The sequence below is a fragment of the Ictidomys tridecemlineatus genome, chromosome 2 (assembly GCF_052094955.1).
Source record: "Ictidomys tridecemlineatus isolate mIctTri1 chromosome 2, mIctTri1.hap1, whole genome shotgun sequence".
In the NCBI taxonomy this organism is placed as follows: Eukaryota; Metazoa; Chordata; class Mammalia; order Rodentia; family Sciuridae; genus Ictidomys; species Ictidomys tridecemlineatus.
This window is the reverse complement of record NC_135478.1, coordinates 11,084,183-11,105,897: the sequence shown is the minus strand read 5'-3', so window position 1 is coordinate 11,105,897 and position 21,715 is coordinate 11,084,183. Positions and strand designations below refer to the sequence as shown.

At 38.3% G+C, this 21,715-nt stretch overlaps 1 protein-coding gene and 1 pseudogene across 1 annotated transcript; one reads left to right on the top strand and one right to left on the bottom strand.

Moving 5' to 3' along the window:
- The first annotated feature begins 5,734 nt into the window (after positions 1-5,734).
- LOC101968472 (olfactory receptor 7A17) lies at positions 5,735-6,703 on the top strand. Its single transcript, XM_005336313.2, has one exon. The coding sequence runs from the start codon at positions 5,735-5,737 to the stop codon at positions 6,701-6,703; it is 969 nt and encodes a 322-aa protein (XP_005336370.2).
- Positions 6,704-10,290: 3,587 nt separating this feature from the next.
- Positions 10,291-11,203, bottom strand: LOC101968171 (olfactory receptor 7A5-like; annotated as a pseudogene).
- Between the last annotated feature and the right edge of the window lie 10,512 nt (positions 11,204-21,715).

The following is a 21,715-nucleotide window of genomic DNA, read 5'->3' as shown; positions in this document are numbered from 1 at the left end:
TGCATGAAATAGTAAAGAAGTTTTCCAAAAAACATCATGGCAGGGGAAGACATCAGGTTAATACAGTGCTTCAATGTCCACCAACAGATGAATGGATAAAGAAAATGGGGTATATATACACACAAGAAAGTATTATTCAGCCATAAAGAAGAATAAAATACTGTCATTTGCAGCAAAATGAATGAAGCTGGAGGATACCATGCTGAGAAAAATAAACTGGACAAATTAAGGCAAGTGACAAGTATTGTGTCCTCTTTCTCATATATATAAACTAAAAAAAAATTGTTCTTTTTAGTTATACATGACAGTATAGTGTATTTCAACATATTATACTACATGGAGGAGAACTTTCCATTCTTTCTGTTGTACGTGATATGGAATTTCACTGGTGCTGTATTCATAAATGAACATAGGAAAGTTATGTCCAATTCATTCTACTGTCTGCTATTCCCATTCTTCCTACAATCTCTTTATTCCTCTTTGTCTAATCCAATGAATTTCTATTCTTCCAAGCCCACACTTATTGTGAGTTAGCATCCACATATAAGAGAGAAACTTTGACCATTGGTTTTTTTGGATTAATTTATTTCATTTAACATGATAGTTTCCAGTTTCATCCATTTATTGGAAAATGCCATAACTTCATTTTTCTTTTTGGCTAAGTATTATTCCATTGTGTATATATACCTTGTTTTTTATTCATTCATCTATTAAAGCATACATAGGTTGGTTTCATATCTTAGCTATTGTGAATTAAGCTGCTACAAGCATTGATGTGGCTACATCATTGTAGTATGCTTACCTTGAGTGCTTTGGGTATAAACCTAGGAATGGTTTATATCCATTGTGTTCATGTTTACTGTCTTCAAGGATAAATAGACAAAAAAAATGTTATCAGTTTTGAAGGATAGAGATATGATGGTGTATACAGAATTTTACAGAATATGGTATAGGGAGGTCTTTGACCACTGGAAGAAGAACAGATCCAGTACTGGAATCTGCCTGCTGGACTGAGTCAAATGGTGGTTCCATTCCAGGGAAGATCTCCCATGTCTTTGAATAGGCAGAATTAATATTGTCCAAATGGCCATACTACGAAAAGTGAAATAAGTATTTGATGCAATTCCTATTAAAATTCCAATGACATTCTTCATAGGAACAGAAAAAACAGTCATGAAATTCATTTGCAAAAATAAGAGGCCCAGAATAGCCAAAGTAATCCTTAGCAAGAACAGTGAAGCAGGAGGCATCATAATAGCAGACCTTAAGTTATACTACAGAGCTATAGTAATAAAAAAACAGCATGATATTAGCATGATGCATAATAGAAGACTCAGAGACAATTCCACATAAATACAGTTATCTTATACTAGAAAAAAAGGCACAACAAACAGATTTTGGAGAAAAGGTAGCCTCTTCAACAAAAGGTGCTTGGAAAACTGGAAATCCATATGTAGCAAAATGAAAATTAAACCCCTATCTCTCATCCTGTACAAAACTCAACCCAAAGTCGAGGACTTAGGCATTAGACCAGAGACCCTGCACCTGCTAGAAGAAAAAGCAGACCCAAATCTCCACCATGTCAGCCTAGGAACCAAATTCCTCTACAATACCCCTAAAGCACAAGAAATAAAATCAAGAATCAATAAAAGGGATGGTGTCAAACTAAAAAAAATGGTGATAGAAGAAGGATTCCTAGGACTGGGGAGAGTGCAGGAGGCAAGGTGAAGAGATCACTGGTGGAAGAAGTGTGACTAGGCATGCTCAATGCACAATGTATGCCTGCATGGGAATGTCACAATGAACCCCGTAATGTGCATGATTGACATGTGTTAAGAATAATAATTTTGAAATAAAATGAATGAAGAATTGACCATTGGTAGTTCATTAGCTTAAATGAGTCTTTTTATGTTGTATACATAGATCAAAACATCACTTTTATCCCATAAATACACACATCTTATTTCTTAAAAATATAAGGGACTAAACCTGCGCTGTATTGTAAAAAAAAAATATATTTTTAATTCAATCTGCAGAAAACAACATAAAAGTCTACCTGTGGACAAGCCATCTTAAAACTTAGGAAAGAAACTCAGAAGAAAGAAGATAGACATCTATGTAACATAGAAGATGTTTTAAATTACGGACAGAATTATTTTTTTCAAAAGACTACAGAAGAATAACAATTTGTAAATATCTGTTGAGAAATTCTGAAGACTGTATAAAAACAGGTATATAGAAATAATCAGCCAATAAAAATAGTGACCAGATTTTTGGATATTTGCTCCAAATCAGTAGAAGTTTAAGAAAACAACTAAAGTGTCCTTCAAACTTTCTGGACTGGAAAAACATTTTTTTAAAACCTGTCACATTACTAGATTGGAACTTTTTAAATAGTTACCCAAGGTGGATGCTAAATCTGCTAGAAACATCAGAAGGTTTGGGGGAAAACACCTGGAGATGGTTATAAATTTGGAAAATATAGAAATTTTTTTAACTTGGATCTTCTCAGCCTCAGCACTGCTGAGATTCAGGGCCAGATCTCCATGTGGTGGGCAGCATCCCCTGTGCTCCAAACCCCCTCCCCGGTGTGCAGGAGATTCCTCTGGAAGTCAAGAGACCTTACAGAGAAGTAGTAATAAAAATGATTCACTTGACTTCTAACCTGGTCACAAGGGAAGAGAAAATTCACAAGAATGATTTTCTTTCTGCCCAGACCAATGCCCAACAGGGAAATCATACTCAGAACTGGAACAACAAGAGATAAATGGGCCTAATGAGCAGGTATAGGGAGATGCAAATATCTCTTCTGCTTGAGGGACAATAGTCCCTCAGTGTGTGCAACCTGGGGATGGACAAGACCTGGTGGTTGCTTTTGATGTCCTAAATCTGGTATGGCCACCAATACTTCACTTCGTCCTTCTGTCTTGTCTGGGGACAGAACTTCTGTCTCCATCGCCAACCACCCAGGGTAGGAGTGAAGCTTCAGAGACCTTCTTCTCAGAAACCCCCATCCAGGTGAGCCTGGGCATCCTCAGCAGGAAAGGTTTAGAGAGAACAAACGTGAGATCACCTAAGGTCAAATCCAGCTTAGTCCAATGACAAGAAATGGCTGTGCCTGTCTGCTTGGTTGACTAATGAATCATCATTAATTTATTCATAGGCTAAAATAAAAAAAAATAAATGTTAGACTCAGTAACACCAGAATGATTATTCACAGGTCAGTGATGGGAACAGAAGTCCAAATGGTGGACTGTGGAGGGAGTGGGAAGCATTGGGCACTGTTAACAAAACTGGGCCATATTCAAGTTTTTTGGTTAAGGGGGGAGGAAAATTGAGCAAGCAGGAGGTATATGAAGATGTTGCAAAAATAATTTCTTAATATTGGGAGCATTGGGTATATTTTTGTCATTAAAAATATCTGGTCAATGTGTGGCTCGCCAGTTCTGCTTTAGGACCCGGTGATGAATGACGCACTCTGCATTTTTTTTTCTCAGATTGTGTTGCTGCATATGCTGGTGCAAAGAATGTCTAATAGGTGAAAAGCATACAATTATGAGCTTTTCTTTGTAAGTTTTCCCTTTCTCATGAGGCTGCATATATTGTGGGTTTGTTAGATATGAGGTCTAAAAAAGAGGTCTCTGCAAACTCTTTGCTCTTTTATGGTACATGTGCAGGTTTTTATTCCAGTGGATGATTGGATTCTTTCAAATATAAAAACTGGAAGGTTCGTTGGTTGGTTGGTTGGTTGGTTGGTTGATTGGTTGTTTTTTAGCCAACTTTGCTTTTCAGTATTTTGCATTCTTTGTATTTATAGACCTAGTTGGGGAGAATGCATCAACCTTTAACATTTATCTCTTTGTCATGTTGGGAGTTTTCAAACTCCTGTCTTCCAGTCTTTATAAAACACGCAACCTTCTGCGGCAAAGTGTAGCCACGAGGCTGTGCTGCAGAACATTAGGACTCGCTCCACCTCTCTAATCATAGCTGGGTACCTGTTCTCAAGCCTCCCTCTGTGTTTCTTCCCTCCCGCTTCTGAGCCTCTAAAGATCACTATCCGAATCTCTACTTCTGTGAGGCTGACTTCATGAATTAGAAACCTTACTATCCCCAATGCACCAGTGAATAGACTAACATTTATAATCCCTCTGTTGGCTTCAAGTTCAAGTAGCTACTATTTGATCCATACAGTATTTAAAACCTGGTTATCTGATTCTGGAAGTTCCATATTTTATATTATTCATAACATCTCTTTCTCATTTCATCTCTACTACTGTTATACTTTGTGTATTTCTATTGTCGATTTTTGGTTGAGTCCCTTCACTCGTTTTTGCAATGTGCTGGTGTCTCCCCTCTCGCTTTCAGATAATTTGGGCCTTGCTGCCTCCCTGCTCATTCTGTGCATGAAGAAGAGAAAAGCAAGGCCGGCAAACTTCCATCACCAAGGACGCCCTCCTCCACCAGAGTCTCTGGGGACCCAGAGTGTGGTAAGCACTCCTCATCCCTCACGCCCCTCTCAGCACTCTGTTTACTGAGCAGATTGCCGGCTTATGTCTCCCTAGATCCAGAGCATAAAATGGTCATATGATGATTTGCACACCTGTGCACACCTGTGGGAAGCTTACCATTTGAGGACACTGTCTCTATTTTAAGGGGAAATATATTCTGATGTTGGCAGCTGCCTTGCAATCCATCCTTCTTCTAATCAGTATGGCAGAGACTGAGAAAATGTGCAGTAGCATTGACTTAGGATGCACCGTGGGAAGTGGTGTGTGTCGGGGGGTATGTGGGTGTGTCTTGTGGGGAGTGAGCATTCCTCAGAATGAGGTGGCTTGAATTTTCATATTCCATAATCTAACTCATCTAAAGATGTCCAAATGTGAAGCAGATGACAGAGATAAGGAGGGCTGTATTTAGTTTGAAGGATGCCTTTGAAACAAGATCAAATGCAAGGCACAGCATCTGAAAAAGGAGCCCTGCATGGTGACGTTTCAGCAGCACTGAGACCACCTCTTCCTGAACCCCCTGGCATGCTCTCCCGTCACTCTCCCCTGGCTCATCCCCCTCACCACACTGGCTTCCTTTCCAGACTTGAGCACCTGGCACAAGCACCTTTCTCGGGGTCTTTGCGCTGTCTGATCCTCCTGTGGGAGACACGCTTCCTCAGTTGACCTGTGGATCCTGCCCTGTCTGAGGTCCAAGTTCAAATGTTACCCGATTACTGCTCTTGCCTGGACCCCCATAAAGTTAGCACCCACCATCCTCCCCTTCCTTCTGTGGATGGTGTTTTCTTTAGCACACTTATCTCCATCTGAAATGTTATGTGACTCTTTCTTTATGTGCTTGTATTTGTCCCCCACCATCAGACTGTAGAAATTCTTGTTTTTCAGCACCTCTACCCATTCCCTAAGTGGACCCAGGAAGGTGGTGGGCTCTAATTACATGCTTCTCAAATTCCAACGGACTGTCTCCACAGACTGTAGGAGAGTGACTTCCTGGCTGAGGATGGACAGGAGTAAATGCATAAGATGGGGGGCATCTTCCAAAGGGGATCAGGTCCTCCATGAAATACACAAATCAATGTCGTGATTGTAAAAATGCAAATCATGGCATTTCTACAGTTCTAATTATCTATCTATCTGTGAAAATTAGATATGTCATTATTCTCTTTAATGGTAGTCACATCCTTCTAACTCAATATTTCCAGCATTCATCATTTTTCTCTTTCCACCAGATGGAACCCAGAAATAATACACAAATGTCAGAATTTCTACTGCTGGGATTTTCAGAGGACTTGGAACTTCAACCTCTTCTGTTTGGGCTTTTCCTGTCCATGTACCTGGTCACTGTGCTGGGGAACCTGCTCATCATCCTGGCCACCATCTCAGACTCCCACCTGCACACGCCCATGTACTTCTTCCTCTCAATCTTGTCTTTTGTGGACATCTGCTTCACCTCCACAAGCATTCCAAAGATGCTGGTGAACATCCAGACTCAGAGCAAGGCCATTACCTACTCAGGCTGCATCACACAGATGTACTTTTTATTGTTTTTTGCGGGGTTAGATGACTTCCTCCTGGCTGTGATGGCCTATGACCGCTTTGTGGCCATCTGTCACCCCTTGCACTACACAGTCATCATGAACCCCAGGCTCTGCATGTTGATGGTGTTGGTGTCCAGCATCATCAGTGCCCTGCATTCCCTGTTACAAAGCTTAATGGTATTGCGGCTGTCCTTCTGCATAGACATGGATATCCCACACTTTTTCTGTGAACTGAATCAGGTGGTCCACCGTGCCTGCTCTGACACCTTTCTTAATGACATGGTGATATATTTCGCAGCTGTGCTTCTGGCTATTGGCCCCCTCGCTGGCATCCTGTACTCCTACTCCAAGATCGTGTCCTCCATCCGTGCAATCTCATCAGCTCAGGGCAAGTACAAAGCCTTCTCCACCTGTGCGTCTCACCTCTCTGTGGTCTCCCTGTTTTATTGCACCTGCATTGGTGTGTACCTCAGTTCTGCTGTGACCCAAAACTCACACTCAACTGCAACAGCCTCTGTGATGTACATGGTGGTCACCCCCATGCTGAACCCCTTCATCTACAGTCTGAGGAACAAGGACATCAAAAGGGCTCTGAAATCACTCTTAGGGAGGGAGACTCTAAAAGTGCCAATTGTACTGAGACTGAAGAAGTGCCCATGATTGCAGGGCTCCGTCTTTGGAGACAGTAATTATGATTCTGGGATTAGATTGGGCAAGCCAATTTGCTCCTTCTGTGTCTCCTGTATTTTTCATGTGTTTGATATCAACTTCTCTATATAATTTAATTAACTCATTTTTCTGGAAAGGTAATTTATATATCAATTTCCGAATGTATCCTATAGTATTTTCTCCTACCTTTAACTTTATATTTTTCTTTTTATTGACACCTAATAATTATGCAGAGTTATGGGGTACAGAATAGTAATTCAACATATAATAATCAAATCAGAATAAGTGGCCTTTCCATCTCCTTATCATGTGTGTGAGTGTGTATGTATGTGTGTGTATGTGTGCATGTGTATATGTGTGTGTGTGTGTGTGTGTATGTGTTTGTGTGTTTGGAGCCTTTAAACTCCTCTCCTTTATTTCTCCATAAAACATATAGTAGGTTGTTTCAAACTATAACGCTTTCCATCTTTTCTGATATGTAAAAGTTTTTTCCTTTGTCATTTTCTTGTTTTCCCAACATATTCCCAGCCTTGGAAAAGAAGTATTCGGAAATTGCCATTCATGTCATAATGCAATATGAATTTATTTTTTTCAAGGACTAGTGGAAAATTATTTACTTATAAACTGATTGATTGATTGATTCAGCCAATCATCATTCTATGGCTGAGAAGAAAAAAGTCTGAAAGTCGTAAAAGTGTTAATATTCTACTAAAGTAAAACTTTATATAATGAAAATAAGAAACAATAGATACCTGGAATCACCATGCCTTCCTGGCCTACATAGCTCAATAATAGAAAACCCGAATTTCTTAAGAGTAATTTCTTCTGATATGGCATATAGTGTATAATTTTTTTCTTAGGTTTTTACTGTAGGAATATTTGAATTTTACTACATCTATGGGGAAAAATCTACACTTGGTTAACACTGATGTAACTTTTACGATACAAGAAAATCTGAGGCCAGCTTTTCCACATGCACTTCTATCATGATTTTCTACATTGCTGCCTTAACTGCTCTTCCTGAAATGCAGACCTTAGCATAACAGCACACTTGAAGACTGGTCATGGAGTTTCATTCCTTGTGAGGGTGCTGTGCTTTTATTGAGCACCATGTCCACAGGGCTTTCCACAGTCACTGGCAGAAATGATCAACTACGTGTCTCCAAGTGGAGCTGGCACAAAGGAAAAATTAGAACAGGAAGCCCCACCTGATGTGTCCTGGGAGTGAGAGATGACTTTAAACTGGACAAAGCAAGTTCTTACATCACAAATTTAATATCTTCCATTATAACGTGAAACATTTCTTTTATATGTCATAATCTACCTGTTGAAGTTTGAAAGATTGTTGTCCATGTGTGAGAGGCTTGCTCATTGGGTGTCAGGCTTAGAATGACATGTCCATTTTTTTAAATTATTGACCTATATTCCTGTTTATGTTTAAACACACACACACACACACACACACACACACACACTTCTGGTACTGTCTACAAATATGGCTCCCTGCATTGCTCTTGTCAGCTAAAAGGCAAGTTGAGGAACCAAACGTTAGAACCAAGTTTATTCAAGCCAAAGTGAGCGTGACCACCTGGAGAAACACCTTTCTAGTTGTGCAGAGTCAGTGCTCCAAATTGGCAGGGGATGAGGGGTCTGGTTTCATAGATACAAGAAGAACATATAGACTCAGAGAGCAGAACTGTAGTTATGAGGAGGGACTGGGAGGTTATGGGCTTGGAGATTGAGGAGACACAGGTGATGTTTTCCTGATATTTGGAAATAGCATTCATAATAACTTGATTTTCATGTTTTTTCACATAACTATATTGAAAAAGACTACCATTGAGATTCCCTTCTAAGCAACTGGGAGAGATTGTAAGAACACATATTATTAATTCTTTTCAGGCATATCTTGTATGCCTGAACCACATGTTCATCCCCAGAGGCCTGACTGGGCCTCTTATTGAATGTCTCAGATAAGTCGTCCTTTGATCATAGGATTTAAGTGAATTTAGTGCACAATATATAGAGAGAAATCCATGATAAACAATATTTAGGTTATCTATTCACCTGCATTTTGATGACTATGGCAAAAAATAGGAGGAGGAGTTATTTTGATTTTTAATGATGGAAGGAGTTATATTTGTAGACAGTGCAAATATGCCTAGAATTTTTTAAGCATAGATGAAAAGGTGAGCCAATGAAATAAGAAAATCACACCAAATTCTTCAGTACAACAAATAAACCCCATGGTGCAGAGATGAAGCTTCCACACTTCAACACTGGCTGTGTGGATGGATGCAGCTTGACAAGACCACAGCCATATTGAGTTGTAACCTCCATGGTTGCTCCAGGGTAAGCCTGGTTGGATTTTCCTGCCTAGTTGCCAAGGAAACTATAAATAAACAAGATTATTAGAGTGGTACATGGAGTTTTACAATAGGAACTGGCTCAGGGATGCATCTGATTCTTAGCTTAAGCTAAACCAGGTACATTCTGGCTCAGGTGAGGTCATTGTCCTAACCACTAAATGTGCTCCTTCTTCTGACCCAAATTACAGGGATCTACGTGGTCTTGCTGTGGTCCAGGAACATGCTCCTGCCAGTATGTTTCCAATAAATTATACCCTGTGTAATCTGGATCTCTCTGCCTCTCTTTCTTCAATCTCACAGCACGTTGGGGCTGGTTTTCGTACACAGGGGCCAGTTTTTTTTTAACAAAACAATATGCATCACCAAAAATAAGTCTTTCAGAGTAATTCAGTGTATCATTGAACATTTTGCTCCATACCATTTAAGGTCATCCCAGGTTCTAAGCCCATATTAAGTCAACCAATAAGTGAAAATTTGTCTTCAAGTGTACATTGCAATTGGAACATTTATTTGATAAATATTCTTTGCCTTTCATCACTATGATGGTATCATAGGATGCACTATGTACTCTGATCTGAATAAGAAATAACACCATGATGAGGAAAATAAAATACCACAATGCTGTGAGATCTATTAGTATGTTCAGGTCTGTGCTAGCAGAGAGAATAGTTACTGCAGAGACCGCACAAGGAATAAAGAACACAAAAGTCAAAAACTGTAGTTTCAGATTGTCTCCTATTATAAATTTATACAAATGACCTCAACTACCTAGTGTAGCTTATACCACCTTAATACAATTCATCATTATATCAGACAAATAGAAATCTCAAATATTTTTCTAATATAATCTGTTAAGAATTTGGGGAAAATAAGAAAATGACCAAAGGAAAAAGCCATTGAGTAGCAGAAAGAGCAGAATTCTTAAGTAAATGGAATTATTTAAAACACACAAAGCAGTTGAAATCAAAGAAACCAAAACATTAAGAATTTAATGGAAGGAGAAAGACCTACTTCCATGATCTAATTATGAAATCACAATTACTACCTTTGGGGATTGGAACCCTGCAATTGAAGAGGCTCTGTGAACACTGGGCCTTTGGGGCTGGAGGTGTGGCTCAGTGGTAAAGCACTTGCCTGGCATGTGTGAGGCCCTGAGTTCAATCCCTAGTACTGCAGGTAAAGAAAAAAAATGGCCCATTTATATTTTCCTCACAGGTATTTTTTCAGAGCCCTCTTGATGTCTTTGTTCCTCAGACTGTAGATGAAGGGGTTCAGCATGGGGGTGACTATACATCACCGAGGCTGCTGCACTCGAATGTGAATTATGGGTTGCAGCAGCACTGAAGTACACTCCTAGGATCGTAAAGTAAAATAAAGAGACCACAGAGAGGTGAGATGCACAGGTAGAAAATGCTTTGTACTTCCCATGAGCTGATGAGATTGAACTTATGGAGGACACTATCTTAGAATAAGAATAAAGGATGCCAGCCAGAGGGCCACCACCCAGCAGCACAGACGTAAAGTACATCACCATGTCATTAGGGAAAGTGTCAGAACAGGCAAGTTGGACCACCTGATTCAGTTCACAGAAAAAATGTGGGATTTCCAAGTCTGTGCAGAAGGACAGTCGCAACACCATTAAGCTTTGTAACAGGGCATGCAGGACACTCAGCATCCAGCACACCAGAACCAACAACATGCAGAGCCGGGTTTTCATGATTACCGTGTAGCGCAGGGGGTGACAGATGGCCACGAAGCGGTCATAGGCCATCACGGCCAAGAGGAAGTTTTCAAAGCCAGTCAAGACTATGAAAAAGTGCATCTGCATGATGCAGCCTTCAAAGCTTATGGCCTTGCTCTGTGTCTGCAGGTTCACCAGCATCTTGGGGACAGTGGTGGAGGTAAGGCAGATATCGGAAAAAGACAGGTTGCTGAGGAAGAAGTACATGGGTGTGTGCAGGTGGGAGTCCGAGGTGATTGCCAGGATGATGAGCAGGTTTCCACACACAGTGATCAGGTACATGGAGAGGAAAAGCCCAAAGAGGAAGGGTTGCCATCCAGGTTGCTCTGAAAATCCCAGAAGAAGGAATTCTGAAATGTGTGTACCATTCCTTGGTTCCATGTGGCTGCTGTAGCTACCCAAATGATAGAAAAAGACAGAAAGACCTGTATTAATAACTTTTCAGAAATTTTGTATTAGTATTTTACGATAAAGAAATTATTTTTATATTTCCTGAATGAATCTTGTCCACTCTAAGGGATCATTCTGTCATTTACAGTTACAAATTCCTTTCAATCTCTGGCTTTTCCTCAGGAGGTCGGGTATCCTATAATTATAAATTCCTTCATACATTTGAAGACTGAAAATTGAATGTAAACCTTGGTCCAGGAACTGATAATGTATGAAGAGTTCAGAAAAACAAATATCCTTGACCAGATATTTTTTAAAAATTATTTTCAAAGTAGAAGGCACAAGGATACAAACTAAAGGAATTTATAACCTTTTCAATGAAATACTACCAGAAAATTCTCCAAACTTGGGAACGAGATGAAAATCCAATACAGAAACGTTAAGAACCCTAAATAGACAAGATCATAAAATATTGACTACAAGATACATTATAATTGAAGTGTCTAATATACCAAATGAGGATAAACTTTTTAACATCACAAAAGAAAAAAATGGCAGATCATATTGAAATGTGATCCAATTAGACTTTCTTCTAATTTCTTAGTACAGACTCTAAAAGCCAGAAGGGCTTGCAATAATATATACCAAGCATTGAAAGACAATGAGTGCCAAACAAGCCTGCTATATCCAGCAAAACCAATCTTATAATTGAAGATGAAACTTAAAAAAAAACTTCTAGGAAAGCAAAAAATTGGAAGAATTTATGACCACTAAGCCAGCATTATGAAACATACTTAATGAAATATTATACAGATGATATGACAAATAAATACCAGAGTCAGGGTGTGGATGACTCTTACTAGAAGAATAAAGAAAGTCAAATCTGAATTAAACACTATGAATCCATCAAAATGTCAGAAAACAAAAATCATCACTCTATAATAATATTGAATGTAAATGGTCTAAACTCTCCAATCAAAAGACAGAGATTGACAGAAAGAATTTTAAAAAACAATAACCATATGTTGTTTACAGGTACCTCCTTTTACAGGAAAATACCTCCACAGGCTGAAGGGGAAAGGTACACCATAAATAGTGACTGAAAGCAAGCACAAGTAGCAATGCTCAAATCTGACAAAGCAGACTTTAGGCCAAAATTAAGAAAAAGAAACAAGAAGGTCACTTCATACTGCTTAAAGGAATCATCCAATAAGAAGATGTGATTGTAGAGTCAATGTCCAAAATGTTGGTGCACCTAAATATATAAATAAACTCTATTTAATATAAAGAATAAATAAAATAAAATAATACTAGGTAATTTCAACACACCTCTCTCACCAATAGACAGGTCATCTTGACATAAACTAAGTAAAGACTCTTCAGAACTCAAAAAAATACATTAATCACATAAACCTATCATATATCTAAACATTTCTGACTCACCAACACACTAAATTCACTGTCTTCTCAGTAGCACATGAAACCTTCTCTAAAATAGGTCATATTATAAAACACAAAGCAAGTTTTAGAAAGTACAGAAAAGTAGAGCTAATTCATTGAATCCTATCAGATCATAATGAAACTAAATTAAAAATTAAAAACAAGATAAAAAGAAAAAACCATTTTAAAACATGTCGATTCAACTATACACTTTCAAATGAGGACGGGATCATAGGAAGAATAGGGAATAAATTAACAAATTCTTAGAAACAAATAAGAACAGAGATACAGCACATCAAGATCTCTGGGACAGTATGAAGGCAGTTCCAAGAGAAAGGCTTATAGGGTCGAGTGCCTACATTTAAAAAAACAGAAAGCTCTCAAATAAATAATCTACTGTTACACTTCAAGGCTACAGAAGAGAAAGAACAAACTAATTCAAAATTGGTAGAAGACAAGAAATAACTAAGATCAGATCCAAAATAATGAAATTGAGAATTCAAAAAAATACAAAGGATCAGTGCCACAAAGAGTTGGTTCTTCAAAAAGATATACAAGATTGACAAACCCTTAGCCAACCTGAATAAAAGAAGAGAATATCTAAATCAATAAAATTAGAAGTGAAAAAAGGAGGTAGCACAGACATTTCTGAAATTCAGATGATTAGAAACTATTTGAAAATGCACACTCCAATAAACTGGAAAATCTAGAAAGCTGACAAATTTCTAGACACATATGACCCACCTAGATTGAACCATGAGGATGTAGAAAACCTAAACAGACTGATATCATGCAATGAGATTTAAGAACCCATTGAAAACCTTTCAACAACAACAAAAAAGCCCAGAACTAGATGGACTCTCAGCTGAGCTCTATCAGACATTTAAAAAAGAACTAATGCCCATTTCCCCCAAGTTACTCCATGACAGACAGATGGAGGGAACACTACCAAATTAATTCTATGAAGCCAGAATCACCTTGATACTCAAGCAAGACAAAGACACATCAAGAAGGAAAACTACAGACTAATATCCCTGATGAACAGATATACAAGGATACAATGTTTTAATATTGATAAAATATTAGCAACCCACATTCAAAAACACATTAAGGTGAGTGTACACCATGATCAAAATGGTTTCATCCTACAATGCCAGATTGGTTCAACATATGCAAATCCATAAATGTAATTGACTTCATAAATAGAATTACAGGCACAAATCACATGATCATCTCATTAGATGCAAAAAAAAAACAAAACTCATCACCCATTCATGATAAAAAAAAAACACTAAAGAGACTTGAGAGGTAGAAGGAACTTACCTCAATATTACCAAGGCTATATATGACAAAGACAAAGCCAACAATCACGAAGTGGAGAAAAACTGAAAGTATTTCTTTTAAAATCAGGAGCAAGACAAGGTTGTCCTCTTTCATTATTTCTGACAATTATAGATCTTGAAACTCTAGCCAGAGCAATCAAGCAAGAGAAGAAAATTAAAGGGATACAAATAGGAAAAGAAGAAGTAAAATTATCTGCTTGCTGATGACATTATCCTGAATCTAGAAGACCCCAAAACAACCACCACAAGACTTCTAGAGCTGATGGACAAATTTCAGCAAGGCAGCAGGATACAAAATCCGGTGTACATAAATCAATCACTTTACTACACTCTGATAATAAATTGAGATTTCATCTCACTCCAGACAGAATGGCAATCACCAAGTGCACAAAGAATAAATGCTGCCGAGTTGTGAAAAATGTCTCACAACCCAGAGAGTCCCTAGGAGGCTGGAAGGAAGGACAGTCTGCCATCTGTAAGGATCTACCTCCCTGTATTCCCCTGACTCCTATCATTTATCCAAAAGACAAATTAAGATGTATTTAGGGAAAATATGAACATAGAAAACAAGCCAATAATTCACAAAAGGAAATACACCAAGAACAACATTTTTGGCACTTTTCAGAGCAGCAGAATAGCCTTTTCTGTGTCTCGCCTACATTATTTACTTACTTATTCACAGGACTTGAGGGCAGGTGAGGAGGGCCTCAGTCTTCCGTTTCTCACATGGATCTTTTCTTTGCTGTTTTTAGACTTTTGGTTTTGAAATCTTTTTAACATATTCTAAATCCTTTTTAATTGACACAGAACAACTGGACTACTTGTGGACTACAGTGGAATGTTTCAATACATATAAGCATTACGTAAAGATCAGATCAGGATTGTTGGCATATCTAGCACCTTAAACACTTATCATTTCTTTGGGGAACAATTTTAAAAATCCTCTCTCACTCGCTATTCTGAAATGCACAGTTCATGGTTTTCAACCAAAGCTGCCCTACTCTGCCATAGTACTTAGAATTCCTCCCGTGGAGCTGCAGCCCTGTCTGAAGCCATCAGGCTTCCTCCTGACTTCCCCCTTCCACCACGTCCTTCCCAGCCTCTGGAAATCACTATTTCAATCTCTCCTTCTATGATTGACATACCCAATAGGCTCACTCTAGTCCTGGCTCTGGTATTTGTCCAACATGCAAAGGCCTTCCTTCTCTGAGATAATTACACCTTTTAACATTGGAATGATACTCTCCATATGACACACCCCTGAGGACTTCATGCCACTCATGCTGATTTGATGGTACTCTGTCCTTGCCATTAGAATGCGAGGTACAAATGAGCAAGAACTGTTAAGGTCCGTAAACAAGTCAAGTGGCGCCTGGCATTTTGCCAGAGGGAGTGGTTTGTGAAGTAACGCCAGCGAGCCATTAAGATGATAGAGATTCCTTAATGACTGACTGCTGTGTCTAGATTATGTCAATTAAGTTAAGCTGTGTGGGGCCTGGGGATGTGGCTCAAGCGGTAGCGCGCTTGCCTAGCATGCGTGCGGCCCGGGTTCGATCCTCAGCAGCACCACATACCAACAAAGATGTTGTGTCCGCCGAGAACTAAGAAAAAAATAAATAAATGTTAAAATTCTCTCTCTCTCTGTCCCCCTCTCTCTCACTCTCTCTTTAAAAAAAAAAAAAAAGTTAAGCTGTGTGTAATCATTAAGATGATGATTCCTTATTGATTGACTGCTTTATCTAGTTTATGTTAATTAAGATAAGCTGTGTGTATTTAGTTATGTATATATACCCCTACTGTCCTACAATACACAGCTCACACTCCTGCTGTATCAATATGCACAAGTTCCTCATCACTCGCCCCCCAGTTATTTTGCTGCAGCCGGACTGCGGCAAGAACTTCATGTGTTCTGTTCTCCCATTTTCACAATAGCATGTGAGAACATATGTGTTGTTTAGGGGGAAAATGTGAAGAAGAGAAGTTTTGAAAAAATAATTGCAAGAGAACAGAATCATGTTAAATACATTGACTTCAAAACAACTATAGCACACAAAATTGAAAGAAATACTAAACAGGAAAAGAAAAAAGATATAAAATAGCAATAACTAAACAATATCAACATGGGTTCATAATTAAATTAGCAAACACCTAGACAAAAATAATATGATATATATTGTTCCTAGAATTGCCTGGCACACACCAATGTTCAGTTATAATTTTTTGAATGAATCAGTAATTATGTCGCATTATATTTGGACCTGTATTAAATGGCAAGGCAATGTTTTAAAAGTGTAAATAGTTAAATAAAAGCTAGTATAAATGGGTATTTGGAAGAAATGGAGTTGATCTCCTAACTTTCATGTCTTATAAAAATTCAGAAGAATTAAAAACCTCAGTATAAAGGTAAATGCTATGTTTTAGATGAACATCAAGAAAACTAGATATAAAACTTATGGGTGGGTAAACTATTTTATCTAAGGTGAGAAACTAAGAAGTAAGAAATCAACTGGGGAAGAATTGTCTTTAGTAATCATTTGAGATGCTGACTGTAGAAAATTGGCATTCAATAAAAAAATGGACAAATCAATAGTGATCTCGGACACAAATCTTTGCTAAAAACCAATAATAGTTTAAGGAAACAAAAAAAAAAAAAACCTCTAAATCCACCTGAGGGGAAAACCTAAAAGAGCTGTTGTGTTAATGGGGTTGGAGGTTTTAAATGAGTGGCCAATAGGCCCTCTCTAATTTTTCTGATAGAAGTGGGAAGTGTTACAGTGTCATCAGGAACCACGTAAGCAACTATAAATATTTATTTGTGGATATTTAAAATATAGATATTAATATTTAAAACGTAGATAACATTTAGCTCAAGTTATCCCATTCAAGGGAGTGTTGTCATTCTGGACCAAATCACTGCTTCTACGCAGGATCCGGGCAGCATCACCACAATCCACTCACCCTTCCCAGTGTCCTGCCAAAGCCATCTCCAGCGATGTCTCAACGTCCTCTGGGCAGACAAAACATACCTTGCTGAGAACCACAGTTTTAAATCACAAATTCCTAAATATCTTCATAGAAATCATTCTACATTGATTCTAATATAGCAACTTAATGATAAAGAATGTCAAAGGCCATCAGAAGGGTGAATGTTGAGCCACACCATGAAGAACAATGCAGTCCCTGAAGTCAGGGAACATTAGGCAGGGAGATGGCTGAGGCTGCCTTGAGGGACTACTTATTGGAGAAGTGCAGGGGAAGGATCTAGAGGAGAAGACTGAAGGGAACTAAGTCTTTACAATGTGCACAGGACCCTTTTCTGCCTTGTATGTAAAGTGCATGAGGATGGATGTGGTTGTAACCTTGACAAAGAAGTTTTAGGAGGAAAGAATGGCTGAGACAATGCAGTTAGGTGCTATGATTTCAGAACACCTACATGTCATATCATGGAATGAAAATCCAAAACTAGATCTATGTGAAAATATAAAATATGAATGACTTAGTGACATCAGCATGGGTCACTGATTCAAGGTTAAATTGCCGAAGACTTGGAAATAAAAAAAAAAAACCATAACAGGGACTTTTTAAGATTGGTGGGAGAAGCCATATCTAATAGTATAATTTATTTCTATATGAAGACACCAGGATTTGAATACTTAGGAAAGGTAATGATAAAGAGTGTGTACCATACCAGGGCTGGAGGTAATCCAACTTTTAAAAGCAGATGTAATCATAAAGCACAAAAGGCACATTAAAGGATAACAGTGACTTGAAGACAAGTAGAAATATGCATAAAGGCTCATTCATTTGCTCACATGATGGAGAACTGTCTCCACTCTAAAAATAAATGAGAGAACCAAATAGAACCTGCTGATACATTGATGACCACAAATTCATAAACTTTCACACATTTCCCAAGTATATTTATATCACAACTCAACAAAATAGCAAGCACTAAAGTTGAGCTAAAAAATCTAATTCCTATGTTTGGGAGAAGACAATAAATATGGGAGTAGAAACCATTCTGTACCCTCCATTCAAAAGCAAAAAGTTCTCACAACAATGTTTTCAACAGAGAAAGTAAATGTCTCATCAACTTATAGATATATCGAGCCTCATGGCTCAGGATATAATTGCAAAATAAAGTTCATGAGTATAGCCATCTTTAATTGATGAAATAATTTCTAAATGTGAATGCACAGCCCGAGAGGAGAGTCTGCAATATGTATCACATATGAACTACTCTTGAGAGGTAGGGTTGAAAGGTATCCATTGGTATGAATATTCCTCATCTCCAAAAGGAAAATAATATAGCTCCATCTTACAAATAAAAACAAAATGCCCACATTTAGCTGGATATCTCCCACAGTGAGACCCTATTTCTCTACTCCCATGATTGCAAAGATCCTTGAAAACATGTGCCCTTTTTACTGAAATGACAGTCCCCCACACACACACTCCTTTTTGCAACCGAGCTTTCATTACTTTTTTTCATTGTCAAAAAGGCCCTGTGAGTTCAGTTCACACCTTCTTTTTAAGTATAATGGATAAATATGTTAAATAGTTAATTAACTTAATCCATCAATTAAGACAACAACGTTGCAAACAGCTACTGTTGACTCAGGCAAGGCAGGTTTGGCTCAGATGACTTCAGGCCCATGCTCTTAGTGTCCATCCTCTGAGCCTCTCCTGCAGGACCTTCTGGGTCTCACACTGACCTGGATGAGCACTCTGAGAGAAGGACTCTGTGTGGAAGACTGAATTCTTCCCCGAGGGGTTGGAGATGGAGACTGAAGTTCTGTCACCAGACAAGGCAGCAGATATGAGTCAAGCATTGGCTCCTGGGCCAGACTTCGGACTCCAGAAAGAACAACCATGCCCTGTCCTGACCAAGGTCACTATTGATGGCTAATAGTGCAGCCAAGATACACGTCTTCTCAGACCTTCTGTCTAGTCACCTCTCTGTTATTATTCCAGCCTATGGGCACACCATTCCCCTGGGGAACATTGTTCTGCACACAAAAAAGAAGAAGGATATTTTTTCTTGTAGATTCTGTTATCAAGAGATCAGGTTAAAACTCAGGGGAATCCAGTCTCTTCAATCTTCTCCAAGGACTCTTCTGCCTTACAGAGAACTAACCTCCTGACACCTCATTCCTGTCCCAAGCTAAAGTGTTCTCCCAAGTCTGATGCAGACAGACCTGTCTTGAGGATGGAGACAGGTCTCCAAAGCCTTGATTTGTGTTGGGGACATAATCCCTGATGTCTCCAAGAAATTGGAATTTCCTTCTTCAACGTGGATGAGAACTGTGACACTTTGATTATAAAATCATAGCTATCCATTCCTTGACTATTTTAGAAGATGAAAGAACACCCCATATTCATGGATAAGCAGAATTTGTACAAATTTCAATTCTACCAAAAACCTTATACAGACTCAATGGAATCCACATCAAAATACCAATGACATTCTTCAGAGGACAAGAAAAAAAGTCTTAAAATTTTATTGAAAAGAATAATAGACCCAAAAAGCCAGGCAAAGCAATCCTGAGAAAGAAGAGCAATGCTAGGGACATTACAATACTGGATTTCAAATTGTTCTACAGAGCTGTAGTAACAAAAACAGCACAGTATTGGCATCCAAATAGACATGAAGACCAATGGAATAGAATAAAAGACAAGAAGACAAATCCACATAGGTACAGTCATCCGATTCCTGACAAAGTTGCCAAAAATATATGCTGAAGAAAAGATAGCCAGTTTAACCAATGGTGCAGGGAAAACCAGATATCCACATGTAGAAGAACAGAAACCAGATGGCTCTCTTTCACCCTGCCCAAATGTGAACTGAAAGTGGATGAAAAACCTAGGAATTAGACCAGAAATTCTGCAACTGTTAGATGAAAGCGTGGGTTCAACACTCTAACATATTGGCATAAGCACAAATTTCCTTAACAAGACTCCTAAAAGTCAGGAAATAAAACAAGAATCAATGAGTGGATGGCCCCAAATTTAAAAGTTTCTGCACATCAAAGAAAACAAGAATGTGCTGAGAGAGAGTACAGAATGGGAGAATATCTGTGCACCTGCTCCTCAGACAGGGGAGTAATATGCAGAATATTTATGGAACTCAAAAACCCTAACACCAAGAATACAAATAAGACAATAAGTGGGCAAAAAATAAACAGACACTTCTCAAAAGAGTATATACAAATGCTCAACAAATATATGAAAAAAAATGTTTAACCTCTCTAGCAATCAGGATAATACAAATCAAAACTATATTGAGATTTCATCTCACTCCAGTTAGAATGGCAATAATCAAAAATACAAATGATGATAATTGCTGGTGATGACATGGGGAAAGAGGTACACTCATGCATTGCTATTGGGACTAAAAATTAGTACAAACACTCTGAAAGCAGTATGGATATTCCTCAAACTAGGATTTAAACCATCATATGACCCAGCTATCCCACTCCTCAGCATTTACCCAAAAGAACTAAAATTAACATACTATAGTAACAGACACATCGACGTGTACAGCAGTACAATTCCCAATAGCCAAGTTATGGAACCTGCTCTGGTGATCATCGATAGATGAATGGATAAAGAAAATGTGCTACATACACACAATGGAGGTTTACTCAGCCATAAAGAAGAATAAAATTATCAAATTTGCTGGTAAATGTATGGAACTAGATAACAATTTTGATAAGTTAAATAAGCCAGACTCAGAAAATCAGGGGTCAAGTGTTTTCTCTCATATATGGAAGATAGAGCAAAGAAAGTGGGATAAATGGGGGGAGTTGGATCTCATGAGAAGAGAGGCAAGAAGAGTGTAATAGAAAGATATTAATAGGGAGGGAGGAATGATGAGAAAGGAGAGGAAATATTGAAGAAATCTGACAAACTTACATGTGTGCATGCAGAAATACACCACAGTGAATATGTCACTGATGTATATCCCGAAAGTACCAATTAACATAAATAAATATCAATAAATAAAAGCAAGACAAGTGGAATAGAGGAAATGGAGTGTAGGAGGGAATATGGGAGGGAAAAGGAGACATAGGGCACTGATGGGGCAAATTAAATTCCAGGCATGTATGGGTGTGTCATAATGGACCCAAAAGTCCTGTATAACCACAATGCACTAAAAAGCATTTAAAAATTAAGTTAAAAAAAACTAATGAAACTGTTTTGGGGGACAGACATGGGAGAAGAGATTTGAAAGTTTTCAGATGAAGAAATAATAGTTGTTTGAGGAAGTAAATATGGTAAACGTATTCAAACATCGCACAATGTATTTGTGGATCAAACATTACAAAGTACAACATTAATGTGCACACATGTTTTATGTATCACCTAAAAATGAATTTGGAAAATTTCGGGCACAATTACAAAAATTGTCAAAAGAGACAAAGAAGAATATTGCACAAGGATAAAGTGACCCGTGCTAGAAGAGGTATAACAATTTTAAATATCTGTGTAACCAACAGTGAAACACCTAAATGTGTGAGTCAAAATTAAAAGATATGAAGGGAGAAACAGATTTCAGTACAAAGATACCAAGTCCAGCTAATCACAACAAGAAAGTTAGTGTGGAAGAACTGGACTTGAACTTCACATTAGAGCAAATGGATCCACAACATACGTTGAAAACTCCACACAGCAGCAAAGCCATACAGATTCTTCCCAAGAACAGTGGACAATTCTCCAA

Excerpts from the sequence above, each read along its gene's own strand:
- LOC101968472 (XM_005336313.2), top strand. The coding sequence starts at position 5,735 with ATGGAACCCAGAAATAATACACAAATGTCAGAATTTCTACTGCTGGGA.